This window comes from Melopsittacus undulatus, chromosome 4 (assembly GCF_012275295.1).
Source record: "Melopsittacus undulatus isolate bMelUnd1 chromosome 4, bMelUnd1.mat.Z, whole genome shotgun sequence".
NCBI lineage: Eukaryota > Metazoa > Chordata > Aves > Psittaciformes > Psittaculidae > Melopsittacus > Melopsittacus undulatus.
Genome location: NC_047530.1, coordinates 63,926,633 through 63,947,052, shown reverse-complemented (window position 1 = coordinate 63,947,052; position 20,420 = coordinate 63,926,633). Strand labels below are relative to the sequence as shown.

Here is a 20,420-nt window from a genome sequence, read left to right as displayed (position 1 = left end):
CTGGGCAAACTCTGGATTGCACACTTGGAGTGAAGTTAGGTAGTTCAAGAACTGAGTGTGCTTTCCTGTGGTTTTCTGTATGTTGGAGCTCTCTGTCACACCCTATTGCTTAGGTATTCTGGCAGATAAGTGTGTCCAGTGATGTTGTTCCTCCTCATCAGGACTTGTGCAAAAGTTCACAGAGCAAACAGAAGCTTCATAATTAATAGCAGTGAATATTTTTTTTCTCCTGTAGTAAATAAAAAATAACTTCTCAAGCATTTTAGGCATTTTCAAAACCTCATACTCATAGATGTACGTGCTGTGAACTAAGCAGGTAATACCTGAATGTTTTGACTGTCTTCTCCAACCAGAGCTGGACAGCGTTGAGGAGCTGGAGAAGAAGCGTATCTGCAGGATCGTCACAAAGGATTTCCCTCAGTACTTCGCGGTGGTTTCACGAATCAAACAGGAGAGTAACCAGATCGGCCCAGAGGGTGGTGTGCTGAGCAGCACGACGGTGCCACGTGTCCAGGCATCCTTCCCCGAGGGTGCTCTAACCAAAAGAATCCGCGTGGGCCTCCAGGTAAAGATGCTTCTGTGTTTGTACCAGCAGCATCTACAAGTGCATCACTGGTTTTAATACATGAGGCTTGCATTAAGGAGCCTGCTGTTCCTTAGTAATGGGTTGCAAGATGGGCAGTGTTCACACTTGAGATCCGGTGTGTGTCTGCCTGGGCACGCTTTCTGTCTCTCAGTGCCCCCCTGGTGCAGGTGATGCACAGTCCTCCTCCCTGTGGTAAAAGCCCAGCTCCCCTTTTTATCATTACTTTGAGTATTGCTTAGCATTTGGAGAATGGAGAGAAAAGCAAGGTCACACACCACAGCCTCAGTGATATTGTCTGCCATCTTCCTGTTGCCCACAGCTGTCAGTAGCTATGAGCTGCACAACCACTGTGTAGTCCCAGTCTCCTGCAGCAAAGTAGCATCTTGTAATTATTGTCACTGGGCTGCCCTTTGCCATAGGAATGTGTTCGGTAAGGGTTTCATGCAGCTGTTTGCCAGCTGTTACCGGGTCCAAGGCCTCCCATATACATCTGTTATAGCTTAGGACATTCACCACTGGTGTTGCTAGCGATGGGTGAAATCCAGGAAGAGCAAATAGCATGAATTCTCCTTAAACAAACTGCACAGAAAGTGGAGAAATGTTCTGTAGAAGGTATCTTTTTCTTAATTATCTTCTCTTAATTATCATTTAAAATTATTTAGTAACCTGACAGTTCTGATGGGTTCATGAAACAGGGATGCTGGCTTAGACTCCAGTGCTTGGAATTCACACTGGGACATTTCTGTTAGTGATATTTCATATCAATGAATAAATATCAAGATTATTTTCTTGAGAAAATTGAAGTTTTCTGCTATTGTTATGGTTATACAGCTGGCTTTCCAGAGATCTGTAGCTTGAAGGAAGCAAATATCTCCATAGGCAGTGTTGTCACTGCTGAGACTGCATTGTGTCTACATAACTTATGCATATCAATACTTTGCATGGTTCAAACAATGTAGCAAATCACAGGTCAACCTGATTGAAACAGACTTGAAAGTCTGGATAAAAAAAGGGGTGGGCAGGGAGGGCAAATGGATAGAAAACCCTGTGTCCCATAAGATGTCTGTCACTTTTGAGTTCAGATCTTACATGACAAAAACTACAAAAATTCTGTAGCATATTTTCATATATTGGCTGTTTTTCCTTTCTTCCCGCATAAAGTTAAGAAACCTTTTAAGACACAGAATGGAGGTAGAAGGTCTGATATTGCTTATAACTCTATATCTTAATTAATTCTGTATTAATTTGAGCTAAACAAGTATTTATTTCCTAATAACCAGTTTTGGACTAGTATTGGAAGCACTGAATACAGAGGTAAGTTGGAGTACACAGTTTTCCTCGGGAGCATGGATTTGTGTTTGGCAGACAATTAAGAATTGTTCAGCATCTCCAAGACAGTGTCTAGTCCTCACTTCTCAAGTGCAAAATAGGCCTCTCTTTGCATTTTTAAATTGTATTTAATATCACCCACAACTGTAAATTAAAAACAAACCCAAATATGCTATGAAAAACACATCAAATACTGCAGGCAACCTTCTGAGGTTTATACTTTTACTCTGCAAGTTAGCTATTAGGAAATCCGAGTGTTGAGAAAAATACAAATCATGAATTGTACTCATAACCATCCTCAAGAACTATAGAAGAAGGCTGACTGGGGGGGGGGGAAATTCTACAGAAAATAAGAAGAAAATTGAATTATCTTTCATGAAGTAGTTCTCTGCAGGTCTATAACCAATTTGTAGCTCTAGTTTAAATACTTTTCCTGTGTTGACAGGCTCAACCAGTTCCAGAGGAGATTGTCAAAAAAATCCTTGGAAACAAAGCAACTTTCAGTCCCATTGTCACTGTGGAGCCAAGAAGAAGAAAATTTCATAAGCCAATAACCATGACAATTCCTGTGCCACCTCCATCAGGAGAAGGTGTAACCAATGGGTACAAAGGAGACATGACGCCCAGCCTTCGACTCTTATGTAGCATTACAGGTTAGAGAAAATCATACACTTTGTAAAAGCTTCTGTGACAGCAGTGCCACTGTGCTCACTCTCATAACTGTGCAACTCATGCTTTCCAGTAAGGGAACACTGGTGTGCTTGGTGCAGTAGAGTTTGGATTGGCTCTCCTGAGCAAAGCCAGCTGAGGTAATTTGAAAGGCTCCCACTGATGCCCTGGTCTTTGAATCTGCTCTTGTGCCATTGTGAAAGAACTCTGCCAACAGATATTAAATGCTATTTTATATCTAGCCATATAAAGAATTTCTGCCTTGGCTATTAAGCATGGTTGTCAGTAAAAGTAGTTGGCAGAAATAATTCTGTCCTAGCTGATATCAGATGTGTGTGTGTTTGCTATTGACTTATAGGTGTGTACTTCACTTACATCACTATCGTTTTCTGGTGCGTGACATATGATGTAATATATAACATGTAGGTCAGCTGTTGGAGAACATGATCATCTAGGTTCTTTTTTTATGAGTGAAAAAAATAACTTAAGATAGGGATGTTCTTATGTAGTCTGTATGTGCTTAGTGTTTGAAATAAAATCTCCATGGTTTATGTTTATGTAGGAGGTACTTCACCTGCACAGTGGGAGGATATCACAGGCACCACTCCGCTGACATTTGCAAATGACTGTGCCTCATTCACAACCAATGTTTCAGCCAGGTATGGTAACAGAGCTTGTCAAATTCACCTAGGGAGTAGTTTCCTGTGATTCTTTGATGATTCTTCTCTATATATCAGCATCCCATAAATTTGGGGCTGCACATAAAGCTTTGCCCTCACCTTTTCTGCTGCTATGATGTCTCCTGACAATTGCACATACTTTGTTTCTAAAGGCTGTGGTGCCACATAGGTTATTTTTTTTCTGCAAATGGCAAAAGAAAGGGAAAGCTGAAAATACTCATACAATTTAAAAATGGGGTGGATTCATAAGTATGTTTACAAAGTTAAAGATGTTCCATTTCTGCTCTGGGCTTTTTAGTTGAAAATTATGTAAAATTACACTCACAAAAATATCACTTGCCAAAAAATCATGGTTTGAAATGAATTTTGATGGACTTAGTAGACTTAACATGCTGATGAGAGGCGTTCAACAGGATCTGTACAACTCACACATCCTAGTGGAGAAAATTCATTATTTGCCAGGTAAAGTGTTTATCATTCAGTATATAACATTTACACCTAAAAAAAGCTTTAAAAAGAGAGAGAATTGCTGAAAGAACCAACTAAATCAGAGCTGAAATATTGTGAAAAAGACTCATACAAACTACAGATTAAAATATTTATAACTTGTATCAAAATTGTCATCCAACTTAATCGTAAGATGAGAAAATAGCAGTATAACATAGAATAAATGTTTTTGGGCTACTTCGCTGTAGGCGTGTTTAGTTTCAACCTGTATGAGAGATGTGATTTTGCTGTATGAGTATGTTATAAAGGAGGTTTTAGCAAATCGAACATGCAGTGAATCATCAGCGCTTTATGTTGTTGTGTGGTCACAAGAAATACAGTTCCCCCACTTTGGCTTCAAATGACTCTAAGAATAGATGGGTTTATGAGATACCAATGTGAGAAGGATCAAATACATGTATCAATATTTCATCACCAGGTATTCTCATTTTTGGACGGTTAAAGTTCCGCTGAAAGTAGAAGGAAAATTACAGCTTTGGGAAGTGTGCAAGGATAGCATGCATGCAAAATGGCAAGGATTATAGGACATGTTTTCTCTTTAAAGGCTTAATAGATGTTTGAATATTAAAGTTGATTTAATCATTTGCTTTTTCCCACTCAGATTTTGGCTTGCAGACTGTCATCAAGTACTAGAGACTGTTGGGCTGGCAACACAGCTTTATAGAGAATTAATATGTGTTCCTTATATGGCAAAGTTTGTAATATTTGCCAAAATGAATGACCCTGTGGAATCCAATTTGCGTTGCTTCTGCATGACTGATGACAAAGTGGACAAAACTTTGGAGCAACAAGAGAACTTTGAAGAAGTTGCAAGAAGCAAAGACATCGAGGTATCTCTCATACAGCCGACTTCTTCCTTGTAAATGGCCAGTGTGTTTTCCGAGTGGGAACAGGTCCTGCAAAAACCACGATAAGCCCAAAAAAATCAAGTTTCATATCAGTGCTGTGTCAAAAATTTCCATGAAAGGGAGTCAAAAAAGGACAAGGCCTGGGGAAAGCATCAGGACCTGTCTCCAAATGGATGCCCCAGAACAGTCTGAAGTGGGGTTTGCACTCACTGCTCTAGAGTAGCCTTGGTTGGGCTTTGCAGACTGCTCACCTGGAGCCATCTCATTGACCCAGGAGACACAGTCATGAGTAGGGCTGTTTTGTGGTGAATAGGTAGTCCTGAGCACATGGTTCCCTGAGGGAAATATTGTATCTTACTGCAGAAAAGGCACTCACGTAACTCGTGTTTCCCAAACTGCCCCCACTCAATAACTTGCCACAATGAAGTGATTTTCTAATTTGTTGTTGAATTTGATCTGAGTGAGTACTTATGATTTAGCATCATATACTTATGTGCATGAATCTACTATGAAAAGAAGTTTTATTGACTTTTATTTATTGCTTTTATAGGTTCTGGAAGGAAAACCTATTTATGTTGATTGCTATGGAAATCTGGCCCCTTTGACTAAAGGAGGACAGCAACTTGTTTTTAATTTTTATGCTTTCAAAGAAAATAGACTGCCATTCTCTATCAAGGTAAAGGCAAAACAAGCAAAATAATTCTGCTGGCTTGCCTCCCCTGTACATCCCCCCCCTTTGATAACACAATTTCAGCCCGATAGGACTAACTTGCCCCTAGGATGTGTCATTGTTTAATATGTGAGTAACAGGGAGAGGGTGTTTCTCATGAAGCCACAAAAGAGCTGGGACCAGAATACCTATGACATGGATTCACAGCCTTTTATTAAAACTGTATTTCAAGTTTGACCTCCAGAATATTACAGTTAGATTACTGTTTCCCAGGGACTAAGCAAAGGAGGTGCGTTCAATAGCATTCTGTACAACAGAACAGCCTTTAAAACATGTGCAGGCTGTTCATCTCTAAATTACCATGAATGCATGCTCACTTTCCATAGGCTCATCATAGCTGCTGTGCAAAAGATGTTTTTAAGCATTTTGGTGAACATAGCAGAAAAATTTGAAGGGGAGAAGAAAACATCTGTTGGTGATATTCCAGTATGAAACTCTGTGTTAGACTCACTCAACATCTTGTCTTGTGTGGATTTACCATCAGAGAGCTTCAGGCTGATCCGCCTCTTTCAACGTAACACCTATTCTCCTTCAGCACCTAAGGCTAAACTTCAGCTCAGTAGCATTGGTCTTTACCCATTAGATCACTTCTTGTGGAAAGAAACTCTCCAGAAACTTCCTCTAGGCATCTGAATTACTACGTGTTACTACACTGTATTCAAATTTCTCTTCTAGGTAAGAGACACCAGCCAGGAACCTTGTGGTCGATTATCATTTTTGAAAGAACCAAAGACTACAAAAGGACTGCCACAAACAGCTGTTTGCAACTTGAATATCACTCTGCCAGCACACAAAAAGGTATTTGTTAGGAAAAGCAAACATTTTTCTTAGGGTTCATTGGTTTTATTTTTGCTCCTTTAGTTTTCTGTCCTTTTTTTTCCTGCTAGTGGTAAAGATACCTTATGAAATGTCAGTAATGAGAATGCTTTCAAATACGATTAAGGCTTTTTAAATTTATGTTTTATTGGTTTCCTGTATGTAGAGTGCTTTTAAAGTCTCTTGTTACTGTGGTGTCAAGTTCCTATAATTTTTATGATTCTGTTTACAGCTCATGCTTCAGCCTGCAAGTCATAGGTTTATGCTTTCAGTAATGTCACGTGTTGATTTGCATTGGATGTAAGATATTTTTTTTCCTTTTGTGTTAACATTTTGGATTTGCTTTGCCTTATAAATCAGCTTGCATTTTGTGCTCCCAATTTGGTCCTTTTCATATCCTGATATTCTTTTCCCTGCTGTCCATTATAATATTCCTTGTCTCTGCAATGCATCTTGGGACCAAAAGGAAACAGAGTCAGATCAAGATGATGAGGTAATATAAATACTGTCTTCTGTTTTTATTTCCTTCAGATTTAGTGAAGAAAAGTAATATGTTATAGAAAAAACAAGCAACTACTTTCAGTTATGGCACTGAATGATACCCACAGAATAACTATATCCTCAACATCTGATAGTCTGTTGCAAAACAGTAGAAGTGCACATATGTGGAAATTGATGTTATGAAATTAAACCAAGAACTGAATAATAGCAGTCTAAAATTTGACTTTTTTTTCTGAAAAAGGATATAATTATAAATATGACACCAAGTCCATTTTTTTGCAAAAATCAAGAAGAGTTTAGTGGATAGGGTTTTACCTCTTGGAGTAATACTGCCAATACTTTGGTAAACTGTGTTTCTGCGAAGAAAAGTATTGCTGAGGCCACAATAGTGACAATATTATATTTTACTCCTGAAAATAAACTGGATTCTTATGAAAAATCAGAAAAGCCAAGAACCATTTCTAAATATTGTATACAAATCTATTTTCAGATAAACCTCCAGTATTTGCAGCTTAAAAATCCACTGTTTGAAGGAAGCTGCAACATTAGGTTGTCAGGAAATTGAGTAGGTTTTACTTATTAGAGGTAGTAATAAATGAGGTCACCTTATGAAAGGAAGAACATAGAGGTATCTACCCCTTTATCTAACTGATAAAGTTTTCGTATCTTCCTGGTGGCAAATAAATAGCAGTACCCACCTGCTGATTACAATAATAATAATGATTAAAAAAAAACCAACCAAAATAAAACATCCTTACATGTTAAAAAATAATAACAACCACATTGCTTTGTCTCTGCAGGATTTATTCCCAGTGTGCTGTTATACAGCTATAATAATAGTTTTCTTTCTAAGCAAACTGTATTTTTAGCCACATAATCAGATGAGGTGGTCTCTGAAGGACTTTTTATATCTTAAGTTGGCACACTTGCAGCTATGCCACTGAATGCAGAGACTTAGGATACAATTTATTAGTTAACAGTAGTAAGTCTGCTTTCTAATCTGCATCTTTGCATTTTGTGCCTATTAAAAAAATCCCTTCCCATGCCTTTTTTTGTCCTTAATGTATTCACTTTAAAGCCAGTGTACATTGTGGTGTATGTGCTGTCAGGACAAATTAATTTGGGGACAAATATTTGATCAGTCTAAGTTGTACTCTTCTGAATGTTTTATGTCTGTATCTGTAGTCTTTTGTGTTAATCTGTTTCTAGCCAAAGGTGGTTTATTTTACAGACAATGAATAATATCATAACTTTTCTAGTAGTGTGAAGCAGTTTATTAAGTGATATTGGGATAATATGGTATTGAGATACTTCAAGGCAGGATCATGAGCTACATCTGCTATCTAAGCTCTTCTACCTCATAAGCAGAGACGTGAGCAGGAATGAACCCATGGGGTTATCTCTTAGGATTGCTGTCCTTCCTCTGCTTGCTTCAGAAAGGTAGTCATTCACAGCAGGTTTTTGCCACCTCCAATAGCCACGCTCCCTCCTCCACAGCGCCTGATGCTCATTACATGGCAGACAGGAATGGAGACCGGCTCTGTCCCTTCCCTGCCTGCTTGCCCAGATTTGGCTTCAGCATGCCTTCCTGAAGCTGAATGGAAACATCTATTCTCCCTTGTGGGGACATGTACCATAAAATGCATCCCATCACGCTGAGGTTCGATGATTGTTCTGTTCAAATGGGGAACAGAGGTGCAAAAGGCACTGAATAGTATTATGTTTTGTTGCAGACAGAGAAAGCTGACCGGCGCCAGAACTTCGTCTCCCTTGCTTTACGTAAGCGCTACAGCTATCTGACTGAGCCTGGAATGAGTGAGTTGTTCTTACCAAAGTACTAAACCGTATATAGATGATTTTTCATAAGAAGAGACATTTTTTCTATAAACGTTGTATTTGGTGTCACCCTTTAAAAAAAGGCAAAAAAGAAAAAAAAAGCTATCTAAACCAAAACTCTTGGATGGGCTGTGAACTCTAGTGTTGTGAGAGCTTGAAGAATCCTGACTGGCAAATGGCATGGGTTAGTTAAGTAAAAATATAGTCATTTTAAAAAATGCCATATAGCTCCAGAGTAGGAGGATTGCATACTGCTTTCTGAAAGAGTCTGTTCCTCTTCCCTTTGAAAGGTTAGAGAGAGCTGCTGTAGAAGGGAATGTTATGCAAAAGTTTGGCAAGGCTGGAGAATGCCATTCAGAAAGACACTTAAATGTTTAGATGCTTAGCCAAAATGGATTCTCTCATTTTTTATATTTTCCCTCTTTTTTCTCCTCCCTTTCCCTTTTTCCTCTATTCCTTGCAGATGCTTTTTATTCCCTGGCACCACACATTGCTTCCTCTTAAACTTAAGTTTCCCTTAACCAGACCTGTGGCTCCATTCCCTTCCCTTTCCTTCCCTTCCCTTCCTGGTTAAATACAATAATGTATTTGGCTTAGCTTTTCTTCTTTCACCTCTCCTCCCGGAGGCTGACTGCTATTGTTCCTCATTCCCAGGCTTTTTCTTGCCTTTTTTTTTTCACCTCATGACTTCTCAGTTGCTACCCTGCAACAGACCCTTTGATAGAATTCCATAAGATCCATAGACAAACTTCATCGGGTCTTGGGAGTTCCCACTGGATGGCTGCTGTTTAATTATCCTGTAAGATCTGTGGCTTCTTTGGATCTGATGTGCTCCAGAATATATTACACTTCTCAGGCCTGGAAGAAGACTTCAAGCATATAATATCTGAAGAAGCTATCAGATCTGCTGAGACATCTTGATGGACTGTTAAGGTATTGTCAAAGGCTTGATGGGAACTGAGAGAGAGAGGGAAAGGAAGTTGCTTGAAAGGTGTTTGATGACTGTGTATATTACTTAGTTTTTCTGGCCTTATTGGGGGAAAATGTAAAAGGTAGCCTGATTTATTCACCAAAGGTCCATTAAGTTTCATTATTGAAATGTATAAGGGAAAGAATCTAAACCCCCTTAAGATGAACTCAAAAAAACCCCAATGGGTTAACATGGTAGAAGTTCATGGCCATTTTTTAACTATTATATCCCTTTTGGCAATGGTTATTACTCAAGGCTGTGAGCTGCTCAAAAAGGTTAAGCAAAAATGATTTTATTCCCCAGGAAAGACTGTAGATAGGGTTTTGGCCATCAGCCTGAGCATTGCCTCCTGTGCACGCATAGTATGTAATCAGCAACTGGCTCTACACCTGCACAATGCTGGTGTGAGGAAAGGATTTGATCTTGGAGGTGCAACTCTTTCAGAGAGCACATATAAACAGAGCCAAGACTGCTGCTGTGCAGGGTGTTTGCTCCAGTGATTGGATATGACTAATGAACCTCTACCTATTTCCAGTGGATTTGATGGCACACTTCCCACTGTGCTCAGTAGCCAAAAAGGGCTGTTACTGAAAATCACTCTTTAGAATATTATCCCACCCTAAAGTCTTCCATGGTTGTGGGGATTTATATTTACTATTTATAAATAGTAAAATTGCACAGTTGCCTGCTGTTTGAGTTATGTCATAGCTGCACATGCTGGTAAATTACTTCATTTTCTTTGTACTGGTGGTTCTTCTCAAGAGCAGTAAGTAGCACAGAAAAAGCATCTTAAACATGTCTGAATCCATGATTTAAGAGGCGAAAGAGCAGTTAAGAGGGGAGCCTGTTGGTTTGATTGCCTTACTAGCCACTTATGATAGACTGGCTCATCACAGCTCAGCAGGGTCCCTGTAAAGACATTACCAAACACAGACTGCTGAACAAGTTGTTTTGTTGTTAGTTTTTTTCAGAATGATTTTGGAGCTTGTTTCTTTGACTTGGGACTGTATGGACTTTTGGTGAATGTCAGCAGCTGCTGCTAATTAGTCTATGAAGTCTATTAGTCTATGTGTCTAACTCATTAAATTAAGTACACTGTGTTTTCTTCTTTGGGGGGAGGAGGAAGTAAGTTTGTGCTTAAAAATAAAATTTCAAGGGAAAATGGATGTTTCTTGACATAGGCTGTGCCAGTCAGGCCTAGTATTCAAGCTCTCGTCAACCTAAATGTTCTCATACTGCAATATCTCCAGCCATCCACGTTGCCTTCTGGGCTTTGATTGGCTTCTATAGGACTAGCACATTTCTCCTTGCAGGGTATGGACCTGTGGTATACTGAATATTCACAGTTCTATAAGAGTGCTAGTTCTTTAAGTTTAACAGTTTAGTATTAGCCTTGTTAGGCTTCTTTCACTGTAAGATACTGTCTGTCTACAAGACAGGTCAAGCAGGTTTGAGAAATTATTAGCATAGCTTCAGAGAAAGGTATATTGAATAAGTTTGGCTATTTTAGCTCCATTTCTACAGCTTTTCTTAAAACAGCCCTCTAAGTTACTTCAATGTCAACTCTCCAAATGTTATTGCTGTATCAGAGGATATATATACTGTAATGGAATTCCCAGAAAAACTGTGTTCTGGCATAACTACCTCCTGTGATGCAAAATGTGGTTGATTATGATTTTCTTCAAAACGCCTATGAATAAGCTGAGTGTTCTGGGGGATGATAACAGTTAACAGGTTTGTTCTTGACAGGAAGTTTTTGCATAATATATTGTTCTTTGACTGCTTTTCTAATGTTACCTTTTGAGAAATGTAAAGTTGAACAGGTCTGTCTTTGAGCTGATACGAGAAATCTCCTCAAAAGGTACCAAGACACTACATCTTGTAGAAAAAGTGTACTCTTCTTTTAATGGCCTCTTGTGAAGTAATTTTGTAATATTTACATACTTGTGCTTAATACAGCATAAAAACAGATATTAATCTGTGTGCTCGTTTTGACATGATATATTGTGCATGACTACAAACCGATTCAGTTGCTTTGCTTGCTCACGTTTATCATGTATCATATTTTCCATATTTTATGTATGACATGCTTCTTAAAATCATTTCATATAAAGTTTTACTTTAGTTTTTACCAAACAAAAGGAATATCGCATGAGAAACAAATGCAAAAGTTCCTTTTCTTTCTTTCTTTTTATTATTTTTTTTAAGATATCGACTCAGAAAAGCTCTTGCTCTTATTGGCTTTGTGAGTGTGAAGCATATCCGAATTGTGCATGGGAGATACAGATTTGAATTTATTCCAATTGCTTCACAGTTTGCACATCAGTTGCCTGTCACTTAAAGGAATTTTGGGTTCTGCATGAAATAGTTCTGAGTGGCTTAAGAAAAAAAGATTTTAGCTACATAATGTCCTTTTTACTCAAGTTTATATTTTATATAGGTTCAATATCTGAATAGAACAACAACAGAAATTATTAAAAGGATAATTCTAATAGTTGTGCAAAGCAGAGACATACCAAAACAGGCAAAATAGAACTGATATATGAATATTTCAGAAGTAACACATCAGAAAGTCAATAGGAAGTAAGAGAAGAAATTTTGATGTGGCTTTATTTTTACCTTATGGATTCCTTCTTTGTGTTTTCCGTTCTTCATTGTTTGCAGATTTAGTTGCTACGTGCCGTCTTTCATTTCGCTTTGTTTTCTGGTTTGGACCAGTCATCAGTATATGGCTTATTCCTATTTATTTCTTTCAGTTTTTAAAATCTTCTTTTGCCTCCTTCATCCTAACTCACGCAAACAATTGTACTTGCTTTTTGTAATATTACAACGTTTACTGACCAATTTTCTTCTCTGGTCTCTCTGTTTTTCAATCATTTTTGTTGATTTTTATGTTTGATTTTAATTTAACAATTTAAGAAACAGTTGAACGGAGTGCAGGAGCAACAAGATCCCTACCTGCTACTTACTCATACAAGCCATTCTTTTCAACACGGCCATATCAGTCATGGACAACAGCTCCAATTACAGTGCCTGGGCAAACTAAATCAGGCTTCACTTCTTTATCAAGTTCTTCCTCTAACACTCCTACAGCTTCCCCACTAAAATCAATATGGTCCGTTTCTTCTACTTCTCCAATCAAATCCACATTAGGAGCTTCTACCACATCTTCAGTTAAATCTGTTAGTGATGTAGCATCTCCGATTAGATCGTTTCGGACAATCTCTTCACCAATAAAAACTGTGGTATCGCAGTCTCCATACAATATACAGGTTACTTCAGGCTCTTTCGTCAGAGCTCCAGCAGTCACAGAAGCTGCTAGTCTAAAAGGGCTGGCATCCACTACCACATTCCCTTCTCGGACATCTCCAGTGACTACAGCAGGATCTCTCTTGGAGAGATCATCCATAACCATGACGCCTCCAGCATCCCCCAAATCCAACATTAACATGTACTCTTCAAGTCTGCCACTTAAATCGGTCATCACATCAGCATCTTCACTTTTATCGTCCCCTCTAAAGTCAGTGGTGTCACCTGCTAAGTCAGCAGTTGATGCTGTTTCATCTTCTAAAGTCATGATGGCCTCGTCTCTTTCATCGCCACCAAAACATGTAGCTGGGCACACAGATGTACCGTTGCTTAATGGATCTGTGTCACCTCTGAAATACCCATCTTCTGCCAACTTAATCAATGGATCCAAAACTGCAGCTGTTTTTCAAGACAAGATCACTGCAGCTGCACATTCTGCAAGTTGTGCTGCTAATGCAGTTGCTGACACAGCTGAGAAAGTGTTTTCAACAGCTACAACAATGCCATTTTCTCCACTCAGGTCATATGTGTCTTCAGCACCATCAGCTTTCCAGTCAATGAGAACTCCTCCGGCAGGTGCTTTGTACACAGCCCTTGGGTCACTATCTGCAACTACCTCATCAGTAACTTCATCAACAATAACAGTACCAGTATATTCTGTAGTCAATGTTTTGTCTGAACCAGCATTAAAGAAGCTCCCAGAGTCGTCTTCACTTACAAAATCAGCTGCTGCGTTACTGTCACCTATTAAAACATTGACTACAGAGGCACGCACACAGCCTCCCTTTAATCGAACTTCATCTCCGATAAAATCATCCTTGTTTTTAGCACCCTCTGCTCTCAAACTGTCCACACCATCTTCCTTATCGTCCAGTCAGGAGATACTGAAAGATGTTGCTGAAATGAAAGAGGATCTAATAAGAATGACTGCAATATTGCAGACAGATGTCACAGAGGAGAAACCATTCCAACCTGAGATACCAAAAGAGGGTAGAATTGATGATGAAGAGCCCTTTAAAATTGTTGAGAAAGTAAAAGAGGACTTAGTAAAAGTTAGTGAGATACTGAAAAAAGATGTGTGTTTAGAAAGTAAAGGGTCTGCTAAAGTATCCAAAAGTGATCAAGGACACCTGTCTGAGGATGACTGGGTAGAGTTCAGTACAGAGGAGATTGATGAAGCGAGACAGCGAGCTTTGACAAGCCCTCCTATACCTGTTCCAGAGAAGGTCCAAATTAAAACTAAAACCATGTCGGAAAAGGATTATAGCTTGTCAAAAGTTATTGATTACTTAGCAAATGATATTGGTAGCAGTTCATTAACAAACATAAAGTACAAGTTTGAAGAGGGGAAAAAAGAAGGTGAAGAGAGACAAAAACGCATTTTAAAACCAGCTATTGCTTTGCAGGAACATAAACTTAAAATGCCTCCAGCCTCCATGAGGCCTTCGACGTCAGAAAAGGAGTTATGTAAAATTGCAGATTCCTTTTTTGGAACAGATACTATTTTAGAGTCTCCAGATGACTTTTCTCAGCACGATCAAGATAAAAGTCCCTTATCTGACAGTGGCTTTGAAACAAGGAGTGAAAAGACACCTTCTGCCCCACAAAGTGCTGAAAGCACAGGGCCAAAACCACTTTTCCATGATGTACCCATCCCTCCTGTCATTACAGAAACAAGAACTGAAGTAGTTCATGTTATCCGCAGCTATGAACCATCATCAGAAGAAGTTCCAGAACAGAAAGCAGAGGAGCAACCAGCCTCTAAACCTGCCCCTACATTTACAGAGCTGGAGCAAAAACCTGTTGGATCTATTAAAGAGAAGGTTAAAGCTTTTCAAATGAAAGCCAGCAGCAGCGAAGATGATGACCATAAATGTGTCCTTAGCAAAGGTGTTCGAGTAAAAGAAGAAACTCATATCACTACAACAACTAGGATGGTTTATCATAAACCTCCATGCAGTGAAAGCACATCTGAAAGAATTGAGGAAACAATGTCAGTTCATGACATAATGAAAGCCTTTCAGTCTGGACGTGACCCTTCCAAAGAACTGGCAGGTCTGTTCGAACATAAATCATCAGTATCATCAGTAACATCTGAGGTTAGCAAGTCTGCTGAAGCTTCACCACAACATGCAGAGAAGGACAGCAAAATGAAACCCAAACTGGAGCGAATAATAGAGGTCCATATTGAACAAGGTAATCAGGCTGAACCTACTGAAGTCATTATTAGAGAAACCAAAAAGCATCCAGAAAAAGAAATGTATGTATATCAGAAAGACTTACCTCGGGGAGATATTAACTTAAAAGAGTTGGAAAAACATGATGCTTTTCCTTGTTCAGATGAACAAGGTCAGCAAGAAGAAGAGGAGCTCACGGCTGAAGAGTCACTTCCTTCTTATCTGGAATCCTCTAGAGTTAACACTCCCGTGTCCCAGGAAGAAGACAGTCGCCCTAGTTCTGCTCAACTCATGTCTGATGACTCTTACAAAACACTGAAGCTTTTGAGTCAGCACTCAATAGAATACCATGATGATGAGTTGTCAGAACTAAGAGGGGAGTCTTACAGGTTTGCTGAGAAAATGCTTCTTTCAGAAAAGCTAGATGTGTCACATTCTGATACTGAGGAGTCAGTTACTGACCATGCTCTACCCCTTAGTGCAGAGTTACAGGGGCCTGATAAACGATGCAGAGAAAAAGTAGCTACCGCCCCCAAAAAAGAGATTATCTCCAAAATCTATAAAGATGTATCTGAAAATGGTGTAGGTAAAATATCTAAAGATGATCATTATGATAAAGTGACAGTGTTACACTACACTGGAGATGTTAGTAGTCCAAAACATGCGATGTGGATGCGCTTTACTGAGGACAGATTAGACAGAGGTAGAGAAAAGTTAATATATGAAGACAGGGTGGACAGGACTGTTAAAGAGGCAGAAGAAAAACTGACTGAAGTATCGCAGTTTTTTCGGGATAAAACAGAGAAGTTGAATGATGAGCTACAGTCTCCAGAGAAAAAACAGCATAAAAAAAACAGCAAAGAAATACATTCTAGCCAGAGCTCTGCCAGCAGCAGCCCTGAGAAAGTTCTGCTCTCTGAATTACCATCGTCCGTTGACGAATGGAGTAAAGTGAAGCAGTATGCACATGATGGGAAATGTTTTCCCAAGGTGGATGAAAGAAGAGCATCGAGTTTGCCAAGCAGCCCTGAAAAAAGGGTATTTGTGCAACCTGCAGAGGACTCTAAACAAACTATGGAACACAAAGGAAGTGCTCATCAGGCTGGAGTACCTGAGGTTTCACAGACTGGATTTCAGCTGAAGCAATCAAAGCTCAGTTCAATTAGGCTTAAATTTGAACAAAGTCTAAGTCCAAGGAGTAAGGATGTACCTCAAGAAGAAAAAAAGCTGGACGGTCAGTCCAAAATTCCAGTAAAGAAATTGCAAGAAAGTAAGTTACCGGTGTATCAGTTTTATTCCAGAGAGAAACACGCAAAGCAAGTAGAGGTCATTGATGGAAGCACAGCTTTACAGAGAGAGGTGAAAATACAAGAAGACTTTGTTCCAGGCAAAGGGAAAGCTGTTGAAGACTTCCGTGCTTCAGACACACAAAAACAAAGAACTGAAATGAGTAAAGGCGTTCCAGAATACTTTCCAGAACCACAGGCAAGAGAACCGGCATATGGCTCAGAGTCAACAACAAAGGGACACTGGGACAAAAAAATCTATAGGACATGGGAAAGTCCTGGAACTCCTAATCATAAAACACAAAAGGAAAAACTTTCACATGTGCTGGTTCCAGATACAGTAAAGGAAAACCATGTTGATCATGCTGAAGCTAAAACTGACAAAAAAAGTGAATTTGTCACTGTGACAGAGCACAAAGTAGCAACAAATGGAATTCATTCAGAAGAAGTGAAGGAACTGACTGTAAAATCTCCTTCAAAAAGGGTTTTATACAGAGAATTTGTTGTCAGGGAGGGGGAACGTAATGGTGAAGTGGCTGATAAAATATCCCAGAGGAAAGAAGAAATTGCTGTGTCCCATATTCCAGTCAGAATTGTTGAGGAGAAGAGAACCATGCTTGATGGTGTATATGAACTTTCAGCTAAAGTATCTCAATCAGCTATGATTAAGGAAAAAGTTGAGAGGCAGATTGATTATGTGGAAGATGAAAAAATAAAGCATTCAGAAATCAGAAAAGTTACCAAGCAGCAGAGCTCAATAGGTCTAAGTCCTCCTGTTGAGGAAACAGAGACATCCCCTAGCAAATCACCAGATTCTTTAGAATGTAGTCCAGGAAAGGAATTTCCTTCGAGTGAGTTAGTTGACCCTGCTGCCGGTGATCACTTGGATAAAGTTGCACCACTAGTGAGCACTGAGGGAGTAAAAGAAATTAAGACTTTACCTGTTTATGTCAGTTTTGTTCAAGTAGGAAAGCAATATGAGAAAGAGGTGCAACAAGGAAATATTAAGAAAATTGTCAGTCAGGAGAGTAAGACAGTACAAGAAACAAGGGGGACATTTTACACAGCTAGACAGCAAAAACAACCTCCTTCTCCACAAGGTAGTCCAGAAGATGACACACTAGAACAAGTGTCCTTTATAGATAGTTCTGGTAAAAGCCCTTTAACACCAGAAACACCGAGTTCAGAGGAAGTGAGTTACGAGTTTACATCTAAAACACCCGACTCACTAATAGCTTATATCCCAGGCAAGCCCAGTCCTATACCTGAGGTGTCTGAGGAGTCAGAGGAGGAAGCAGATGCTAAGTCAACATCTGTAAAACAGGCAGAGGCTGAGGAACCACAGATTGAGAAAGCATTACTTAATCATATAAATAAGGACTCTAACAAAAGACCAAAATGTAACAGAGTTGCTTACATTGAATTCCCTCCTCCTCCACCACTGGATGCAGATCAATGTGATTCAGAAAAGAAGCCTCATTATTCCACTGAAAGTGAAATGGAGATGACAGAAGTGAACTTGCAAGATGAACATGACAAATGTCAACTAGCTGAACCTGTCATAAGAGTACAGCCACCATCTCCTGTGCCACTAGGAGCAGATGTCAGTGATTCCAGTGATGATGAATCTCTCTATCAACCTGTTCCACTTAAAAAGTATACATTCAAACTGAGAGAACTGGAAGATGACCAGAAAGAAACCTCAAAACCCAGAGCCCCTGAAAAGATTGAGAAACAGAAAGAGTTAGGACATCCCACTTCTGGGAAAACTAATGAGCTTGATGTTGGGCTTGATTCACCCCAAAATGATGTAGTACAAAATGGGAGTAACAATGACCAGTCTGTCACAGAGTGTTCCATAGCAACCACTGCAGAATTCTCCCATGATACTGATGCAACAGAGATTGACTCTCTTGACGGTTATGATTTGCAAGATGAAGATGATGGTTTAACTGAGAGTGATTCTAAACTTGCAGGTCCGGCAGTTGAAACCAAAAAGGATGTATGGACTACAGAAGGCATTCTAAAGCAAACTGATCGCTGCTTTAGCCAGAGTAAGCTTGAAGTCATTGAGGAGGAAGGCAAGGTAGGCCCGGAAGAAGACAAGGCACCTTTGAAGGGTCCAGCTTCTGAAAAAGCCGGAGATAAGAGTGATCAGAAGTCAGGGTCACAGTTTTTTACTTTGGAAGGCAGACACCCTGACAGGACTGTATTTCCTGATACATATTTCAGCTACAAAGTAGACGAAGAATTTGCAACCCCTTTCAAAACAGTGGCCACCAAGAGTCTAGATTTTGATCCCTGGTCCAGTAACCGAGGTGACGATGAAGTATTTGAGACTAAATCAAGGGATGATGAGGCTAAGCCTTTTGGTCTGGCAGTGGAAGACAGATCTCAAGCAACAACACCTGATACAACTCCAGCCAGAACTCCAACAGATGAAAGTACGCCAACTAGCGAGCCCAACCCCTTCCCATTTCACGAAGGGAAGATGTTTGAGATGACTCGCAGTGGTGCAATTGACATGAGCAAGAGGGATTTTGTTGAAGAAAGACTCCAATTTTTTCAGATTGGTGAGCATACTTCTGAAGGGAAGTCAGGGGACAAGGGGGAAGGGGATAAAAACACAGTCACTGCCATCACACAGCCACAGGCAGGGGACAGCACTGTAGAAACAAACCTAGAGAGACCAGTAGAAACAACAGCAGTTGAACCTAAGCCCATCATCCAGGCCAGTGGAGATTGCATGGAACAAACACTCAGTAGTAACTCACTGGAAAAATCATCGGCAGCAGTAAACGCTTCTAAAGTCGATCCCAAATTGCGCACACCAATTAAAATGGGAATTTCTGCTTCCACCATGACTCTGAAGAAAGATGGCCCTGGCGAAGTGACAGATAAGATAGAAGCTGTGATGCCAAGTGGTCAGGGATTAGAAAATGAAAATGTAGCAGTGATTGCAAGTTCAGCTTCTAGCCAGACAAGCTGTAGGCAAACAGAAAACACTGATTTTCCAAAAGATAATTTTAATAACAACAACAATTTGGATTCATCTGCTGTCCCTACAGATGATATTACCCATAATGTAGTGCTAAAAGAACATTTGGAACCGAAATGTTCCCTCCAGAAAGCTAATCAAGTGAAAAGCTCTTCAGGAAAAGGCACAGGGACAACACAAGGACACAGAGTAAGAGATAAGCAAAAAACACATGGAGAGCAGCAGAAGTCAACAGAATTGGTAGGGGCTAGAGGAAAATCAAAGCTTCCTGTTAAGGCCAGCTCAGTAAAAGAAGTCTTTGCACAAAATAATCTCCAAAGCAATACAGGGAGTAAAGTGAGAGGGGCTAGTAAGCCTGACAAAGCAAAACAAAATAATTCTTCTCCCTGTCTAGAAGCAAGGTCTAGGATTCCTGTAAAAAATACACATAGGAGTAATCTAGCTAGAAGAACTCCAACCCTGCCAAAACAAGAGCAGGTAGAGAAAGAAAAACCAAAACAGCTTCCTTCTAAATTACCAGTAAAGGTAAGATCTACCTCCGTCACCATGACAACAGTTAAAGTAAAAAAAAATCAGCTTAGGGAGGTATGTAAACATTCTATTGAATATTTTAAGGGAATTAGTGGTGAGACATTAAAGCTTGTGGATCGTCTATCTGATGAAGAGAAAAAGATGCAGTCAGAGGTCTCTGATGATGAAGAAGACAGTACATCAAGGAACACATCCTTATCAGAAGCTACTCAAGTTTACCAGCCTTCCATTACATCGAAGTCTGCTAGAGACATGAGAACAGAGGCAGCATCTATAAAATCAAAGATTGAAAAGGCCGACAGTGAGAGGAGGAGGAGTAAGAGGACTGGTGAGAATGAAGGCAGTCAGGTTTCTGGAGCTCTCATGGCTCACCTCGTGGAGATCAAGCCTAGTTTGTAAAACTTTCAACTTGTTGATCCTAGTGCATGAACTGTTGTGATTGCCTGTGGAGTGACTTAACTGTAGTGTTCATTCTGTCATTGTCATCTGTATGTGCTGTCTTATACTCTTCTTTTTTCCTTCAAACAAATCCTGTACTGTAGAAAGCTAGTGAAGCATGCAAGACATTCATGTAACTTGGAAAATTTATGTAACTCAGAAATTGAAAGATTTATTTTGTGACAGCATATTTATTCTGTCAAAGTAGA

General features: G+C 39.6%; 1 protein-coding gene across 1 annotated transcript in view; it reads left to right on the top strand.

Annotated features, from left to right (window-relative positions):
• Nucleotides 1-20,420, top strand: part of ANK3 (ankyrin 3) — a 369,399-nt gene that overhangs the window by 327,913 nt on the left and 21,066 nt on the right. Inside the window, exons 30-38 of the mRNA XM_034062680.1 lie at nucleotides 354-565; nucleotides 2,361-2,568; nucleotides 3,147-3,243; nucleotides 4,373-4,601; nucleotides 5,170-5,295; nucleotides 6,025-6,147; nucleotides 6,632-6,658; nucleotides 8,400-8,481; nucleotides 12,392-20,101. Of these exons, the coding sequence (XP_033918571.1) occupies nucleotides 354-565; nucleotides 2,361-2,568; nucleotides 3,147-3,243; nucleotides 4,373-4,601; nucleotides 5,170-5,295; nucleotides 6,025-6,147; nucleotides 6,632-6,658; nucleotides 8,400-8,481; nucleotides 12,392-20,101 (8,814 nt within the window). The remainder of the gene's footprint in view (nucleotides 1-353; nucleotides 566-2,360; nucleotides 2,569-3,146; nucleotides 3,244-4,372; nucleotides 4,602-5,169; nucleotides 5,296-6,024; nucleotides 6,148-6,631; nucleotides 6,659-8,399; nucleotides 8,482-12,391; nucleotides 20,102-20,420) is intronic.